Genomic DNA, 7432 nt, shown 5'->3' on the forward strand with positions numbered 1-7432 from the left:
CACAAAAAAAGAAAAAAAATTTCAATCTATTACTTTAGCTAATATATGCTTGTTTTCTCAAATCCCAGTTAATGAGAATTGATTTCCATAATTACATCTTTTTGCTGAGAAAAGAGGACAAATTATAAATGTTCTAAATTATTCCATTAGTCAACCCAATTTCTGATTTTCATGGATATGTCAGAATATTCCTTGAGCCAATACGAGAGCCTTAGATCCACAATGATAATCTGTAACAATTAATATGCAGCAACATTGACATTTTCTTCATCAGCCACTGACTATTCATTTTTTATAGTATTTTTTTTTTTGCATGATTGTTTCACACAAATCCATCTTTTTTCTTAGCAAGTTACATTATAAATCATAATAAATTGTAATTTAAGAATTAAGATACCCTCCGCCCCCCAAAAATAAATAATGGGTCATGTTGCCTAAAGACAATTGTTAATAGGGTGTTGGTAACGGGTGTTGTGGGTGGTAAAAAAACAAACACTGTCCTCAATTACAATGGCTAAATAGCTGATTTGCACAATTAATTTATAAGAACTACGAGATAGAAATTCTATAATGAGAGATCTAAACAACTGATTAGAAAGAAATGAGGAACATTAAGGCTATAGATCGATAAATAAACTGCTTTTCCGAGAAACAATAAACTTACCAAAATGGTTAAACTACTATTATATATAAAAGTTTTGATACCACTTTTATTGAAAATATAAAAAATTGTTAAAAAAATTAATTATTTTATCATTTTTCTATAAAATATTTCTTAAAATAGTTTCTAAACTAATGTCCTTATGACATCCGTTAACATTTTCTATAAATAAATAAAAGAAAAAACTAGCTAGAAAAATATTCCCTTTTCCTCCTTATTCATCTGAAATGATATTATGAAAGATTGTACTTGTAATTTAGTACACTAAACTTGTTCCTTAATCCCATAAGTAAACCCCATTTAATTAACACAGGACACTTTCCTGAATTTCATCAACTTAATTGATTAAAAGCAAATCATTGAGTGTTTAGCTAACCTCAAAGTCAAATTCATATTAGTTTAATTACAAGTGCATTACACATGACAGCTTTTAAAAAACTGAAATTATAGATTTCCTTAAAATAATTAATGCACCAAACCAAGATTAGCTACATTATTATATATTCTTGAATTAATTTTTTTAAAAATGAGAAAAAAATTATAGTAATGAAAAAAAAAAAAAGAATATATAAGAAAGTGACAACATTCCAAGAAGAAACCCAAGGTGCACGCTTGCATCTCCCTTAGATTATGGGAGTCCCCATGTGATTAAGATGCAATGAAATTTTTTTTGTCATTTTGTTTGGCTCTATGTTATCCTTTTCTTTTTCTTTATTGTGTCTTACACGTGTGTCCTCCATTTCTTTAACTTTGCAGAAAAAAAGAAAAAAGAAAATAGCCTCTAGAACTAGCACTAGCAGTCTCTTTACTTTAATAAACTCAATTACAATTCAACCTGGCTGGCACTAGCACTAGTCTAGCTCTGATTAAATTGTGTTTATCATAGTACAGGCACCAAGGACAATTGTATTGCTCAATTTGGCAATGCTATTCTACATTTTTCAAATAAGATAAGCCTACTTGTGTCTCATTCAATCATTCAATGTAATGCACACGAAACACGGATACGAATATGATTACGACATAGCAATGTAACAATTATGAAAATTAGTCCTTATTAGCTCTTATTTAGGAGCATAGACATGGGTGCGATACTCCAAATGAAATGTCTAAGCCTCCTAGTATATACCACATTTTAGTTCATTTTTTAAACTCTATCTTTTGGACTTTACTTCTTTTAATTGTAGCTTGTTAAACAAGGTTCTTAACATGGATGCCAAATTTCGTTTAAATTGGATATTAGTTACTATTTGATTAATAATTTTTTTTAATATATTATATTAGACCTAAAAAATTTGAACATTTCAATATTTGATTGATGACATAACTATTGATTTTTTTTTAATCTTTTTGAAATTGGTAAGTATGAAGAATATAATAAAAACATATAATCCAAAGATTAGATTTTCAAAATTTACATCTAATAAAAAGATATAAGAAGAGTTTGAAAGACTTTTCTCCAAAATAATTTGTAGAGATATTTTTCTTATTTCATTTTCTGTAATTGATATTTGAAAATTTTCAATCCTGTAAAATAAGATCACATATTCTAAGAAATCAAATGTATATATAATTGATTATAGGTTCATAACAATTTTTTTCCCCTATTCATACTTTAAATTATATCAGCAAATTATTTCATTTACACTCTTACCATTAGCAAAAAGGATAGGAAGAAAATAGACATCAGATGATTTTTTTAGGTGGCTGGGGGGTGTACCAAAATAAGCAACAAGTTGGAGTGTTTCAAAATTCTGAGTTCAAATTTCTACCTTTAAAAAAGAAAAAGAAAAAAAGAAAACTTTATTTTCATCAAATGACTAGGAAACCGTCATGCACAGTGTCTCACGTATTTTAAAAGGAAAAGATAAGGTTGTCGTGCAATCATTACAATTTTGTTGCTCGTCCAGAATAAGTCAGAAACTATTTTTTTTTTTTGATCGGAAGAAGAAGTCAGGAACTTTGTTCTCACTAATAGAAAATGTTGTAATAAAGAGAAATTAAAACGGACTCCATATTTTTATGCCTACTATAGTATTATTGCATCAATTTATTTTTTCTTTTTTAAATAGACAACAAAAGTTGGTTGGAACTTAGGATTACAAAAATTCACATATAACAGTAACAATAATAAATATATTTAAAATTGGTTTAGCTTGGGCTGGTGTTTTATGTATTGAACTCATTGAGATTATGACACGTAGTCAAAAGTGAATACATGTCATAATCATAACATATTCAATCCATAGGATCATTGGATTCAATCTTTACACAGTTGAAAGTTAAATAAATAAATTTTTCATAGTTTATTTCACCATAATTCTTGTCAAGTTGCTATTAAAATTTCTATAAAGAAGAAGAACTTACCAAGCTGGTTGGAATAGGAATATAGGATTACATAAATTCTCGTATAATAGTAACAATAATAAATATACTTGAAAATGAAATATGCAAATTTTTGCATATTTTTCACCATTTTTGGCTTGTATCACGACTTTTGAGTGGAGTTTGTGGTGTGCCTTTGTGTTAGAACTCATTTTCCTCTCTCTTATATGTGTGTTTGTTTCAAAAGAAAAAAGAAAAAGAAAAGGTTATTATTAAAGCTTTCTAGAAGAAGAAGTTAACTTGTCAAATGGGTTGGAATTTAGGATTATAGAAATTCACAAATAATAGTAATAATAAAATTTTCATAATTTTCTACACCATCTTTTACTTAAGGAAAAGATGAAGAAGTTGCTTTTCTTTTCTCAAGGAAGAAGAAGTTGTTATTGGAATAAGTGTAGCCCACCATTAACGCAATTTTTATTAATTACATATCACAAGAATTTTATCGCTCAACTAACACCTTTTAAATTTACTAATAAAAATGTTTATAGTTCAAAGTTTGTTTCCCCAACTATCTAATTATTCCAAAAAAAAAAAACACAAATCACAAGTTACAACATATCACCTATTTTTTTTCTTTTTTCTTTTTTTTTAATTAAAAATAACATATCACCTTAATAGATTTGAATATATATATATTACACACACTATCTATAAGAGGATTCCCCTCTTTGGACGTTTAACCGGGAAAAAACTTGAAAACAATCCGGTAAAAATATATTTTCAAGCCTACTTAAAATGCTTACAAAATAAGACACTTTTCTATTAATTCATATCTTTAAAACAAACTTATCCAAAAAAAATTTTAAAAAGAAAAAGAAAAATAATGACCCTAGAAAAAAAAAAGAAAAAAGCCTCATCACATATGCAAAAGCATATGTAATGAGGCTAGTGTGTGTATATAAATATAACATTTTTTATATCTAAACTTGTTATAAAAATAACAGTTAACATGATATAACATATCACATTTATTTTAATTTTTGTATTTTAATGGAATTTTCAAAATTATTGAATTTGTTAAGATATCACGTGTTGCTCGTCTAGTTAAAAACTAGAAGGATTTAAATAAGAGAGAATCCTCTATTAACTCGATTCACTCAACTTTAAACGTATGGATGATTGAATTCTTATAACACCCATAACCCAACTCAAAATTTAAATCTTAACTCACAAATCATGAGATGAAAATTTTCAAAACTCAATAAAGTTGATCCTTTTCTCCATTTGGTAGACCAACTTGGCCTAAAAGATTTAGTTTGAAAAAATTAACTACCAAATTCTAAAAAACTATATAGACTTATTTATAGTTATTTTCAGGTTTCAATTTCCTTTCTTTGATGGTCAAAGAATAACAGAACTCCTTGACAAATTAAAAAAAAAAAAAAAAAAAATCTAAGCCTTTTCCTAGCATAAACATATTATTATACAAACAAACAAACCATCAAAACTGAAAGTAAAGAATACTACACGTCAATCACTCACACAAACAACGCGAAAAAATACAAATAAAAACAAAAACCCACACCACAGGGCAAAAGAGAACAACTTTACTTCAAAAGCAGCCTATATAAAAGCCAAATCCCAACTCTCAAAACCATCTCTCTCTCTCCAAAGAGAAACAACAAAATGGATTTACAGACAAAACCATCTTCGCCGGAGCTAAACCTGGACAACCTTAAAGCCCTCAAAGTCCTAGGCCAAGGCGCCATGGGCACAGTGTTCCTGGTACACGACCGGGCAGCCGACCCTTCTGCCCGCTGCCCGTTCGCCCTCAAAGTCGTCGAGAAGTCCTCTTTCCAAACAAAGCTCGACGCGGAGCGACGCGCGCGTTGGGAAATCCAAGTCCTGACCCGACTCTCCGATCCGGCTCCGACCCACTCATTCCTCCCGACCCTAATGGGCCACCTCGACTCCGCTGAGTTCTTAGCTTGGGCCGTACCGTACTGTCCGGGTGGCGATCTCAACGTGCTCCGGTACCGCCAAAACGACCGCGTTTTCTCCCCAGCTGTGATTCGGTTCTACTTGGCCGAAATCCTCTGCGCTCTCGACCACCTACACTCCATGGGGATCGTGTACCGTGACCTGAAACCCGAAAACGTTCTCATTCAAAACTCGGGTCACGTGACTCTCACGGACTTCGATCTTTCTCGCACTCTAACCAAAACCGCCAAAACTATCATAACCGTCGTCGAGGAACCAAAACACCGCAGAAACCTCTCACGTTGGATCGACAACAACAAAAGATGCAGCAACAACAATGGTATTTGTAGTGGCGGTCATAACAGCAAACAAAAGGGGTTGAAGAAGGCCAAGTCAGCACGAGTCAGCCCAGTGAGTCGACGCAAGCTGAGTTTCTCGAACGGCGAACGATCCAACTCGTTTGTCGGGACAGAGGAATACGTGGCACCCGAGGTCGTACGAGGTGACGGGCACGAGTTCGCCGTGGACTGGTGGGCCCTGGGTGTACTAACCTACGAGATGCTCTACGGTACGACGCCGTTTAAGGGCAAGAACCGTAAGGAAACGTTTCGGAACGTTTTGGTCAAAGAGCCTCCGTTTATTGGGAAACCAACGGCTCTAACGGATTTGATCGGACGGTTGCTGATCAAGGACCCCACTAGGAGATTGGGGTATTTTAAGGGTGCAAGTGAGATCAAGGACCACGTGTTCTTTCGTGGGGTCAGGTGGGACCTACTAATGGAGGTCTCACGTCCTCCGTTTATTCCGTCCAGAGACGAACCTGATTTAACTGAGAAAGTAACAGCCGGATTTGATATAAGGGAGTACTTTCAAAAATTAAGATCACCGCCGTCATTGCCGCCTTCTCCGTTACCGTCACCGTCATCGGAACATCACAGAAACCTTTCGTTAGCCGAGTTCTGATGCACACGTGTGGGGAGCTCGCACGTGTAAGAGTTATTTCTTTTTTTCTTTTTTAATTTTTTTCCTCTGTATTAATTTGTCTGTATATAAAATAACAGTAGAACGTGAAAAACGGCATTAGTGAAGATTAGTTGTCGCTAAGCTATGATTAGTGTTAGAGAGTTGTACTATACAGTTGTTTATACTTTTTTTTTTTTTTTTGGGGGAGATGCTTTTTGGCGCGTACTTTCACGCCCTACTGATTGCAAGAAACGTAGGAAATATATAGTAACATTTTTCCTTGAAGGTACAGTATTATGCTATCTTTTCTTTTTTGTCTAATTTTTATTCTTTAATTATTTGGTACAAAATTATTACTTTTTCTTGACTTTACGTGAAAGAAATTGAATTCTTACACTTCTTGCAATTCATGATACATAGTTGCTTGAATAAAAAGAAGATGATAATGAATTTTTGTTTTTTTTTTGTTTTTGTTTTTGTTTTTGGGTATGTTGTAAGTAGATCTACAAAGGTAAAGATCTCAGTTTCTCCAAATGAAAGTAAAGGATATGGTAGGGTCAAGAATTTTAAAATCAACATCATTTTACTCACTATATATCACTTAAAGATAATTATTGTTAACACTGTTTGATCCGTGAAGAGTGGCAATACTACTACCCCAATTAGCTATTACTAAAATATTTACAAAGCTAAAAGTTTGTGTGGTCCTATGACACGTGCTCCAACTTATGGGCTTCAATTGTTTGAACTTGTCTAATTTTTTTTATATATATAGACAGATTTTTTTTTGATAATTCGGTAGTTGTGAGTGGAGATTTGAAATCTAGATGTTTTTTATTGAATAAATCACGAAATACCAATCAATTGAGTTACAAAACTGTAAACTATATATGTGTAGTTTCAAACTTATGGTAGTTACTAGTTTATTTTAACATTAATGAATTTCTTTTGATACAGTGAGATTCAGTTTCAAATATTTTATTTGTCAATAAAAAAAATATTACAGATCTTTTGAGTTAACTAAACCTATGTTTGCCTACTCATTTAAATAAAAAAAACATTGGTAACTTTTAAATATATTTTGATGTTCAGAATTTTGTTAATTTCATGATAAGACAAAATATATAGATGCAAGTATGTACGAAGTACGAACACTTGTTATAAAATTTTGAAATTGTCAGAATTTTTTAAAACTATTCTTGGATGCTTGTGGGATCTATTTTTAAGAAGTAAAAAAAAAAAAAATGGAGAAGGAAGGTACTTGGAGGATTAGTTTTGATAGTCTCACTAATTAACAACAGATTTCGATACAAAAATGATGAACATTCTTATTATTACGGGACAAAGTGTTCTTAAATTACGGGGTATGATGGAAGATTATTGGCCTAAATTATTTTTATCCCAACTTTTGTAAACGATTAATATTACTTTCACCTTTGTTTGTCCAATAGGTTCTATTGGCAATTATCACAGCTTTCCCGCCACAAAAAATAAAAATTA

The 7432-nt window shown here is 31.9% G+C and overlaps 1 protein-coding gene across 1 annotated transcript; it reads left to right on the forward strand.

The window, feature by feature from the left end:
* Positions 1–4590: 4590 nt before the first annotated feature.
* LOC115975815 (serine/threonine-protein kinase UCN-like) lies at positions 4591–6229 on the forward strand. The gene has a single exon (XM_031096818.1). The coding sequence runs from the start codon at positions 4676–4678 to the stop codon at positions 5930–5932; it is 1257 nt and encodes a 418-aa protein (XP_030952678.1). The 5' UTR covers positions 4591–4675; the 3' UTR covers positions 5933–6229.
* Positions 6230–7432: the final 1203 nt, after the last annotated feature.

The sequence above is a fragment of the Quercus lobata genome, chromosome 1 (genome assembly GCF_001633185.2).
Source record: "Quercus lobata isolate SW786 chromosome 1, ValleyOak3.0 Primary Assembly, whole genome shotgun sequence".
NCBI classification, from domain to species: domain Eukaryota; kingdom Viridiplantae; phylum Streptophyta; class Magnoliopsida; order Fagales; family Fagaceae; genus Quercus; species Quercus lobata.

Coding starts and splice junctions, on each gene's coding strand:
- LOC115975815 (XM_031096818.1), top strand. CDS start 4,676: ATGGATTTACAGACAAAACCATCTTCGCCGGAGCTAAACCTGGACAAC.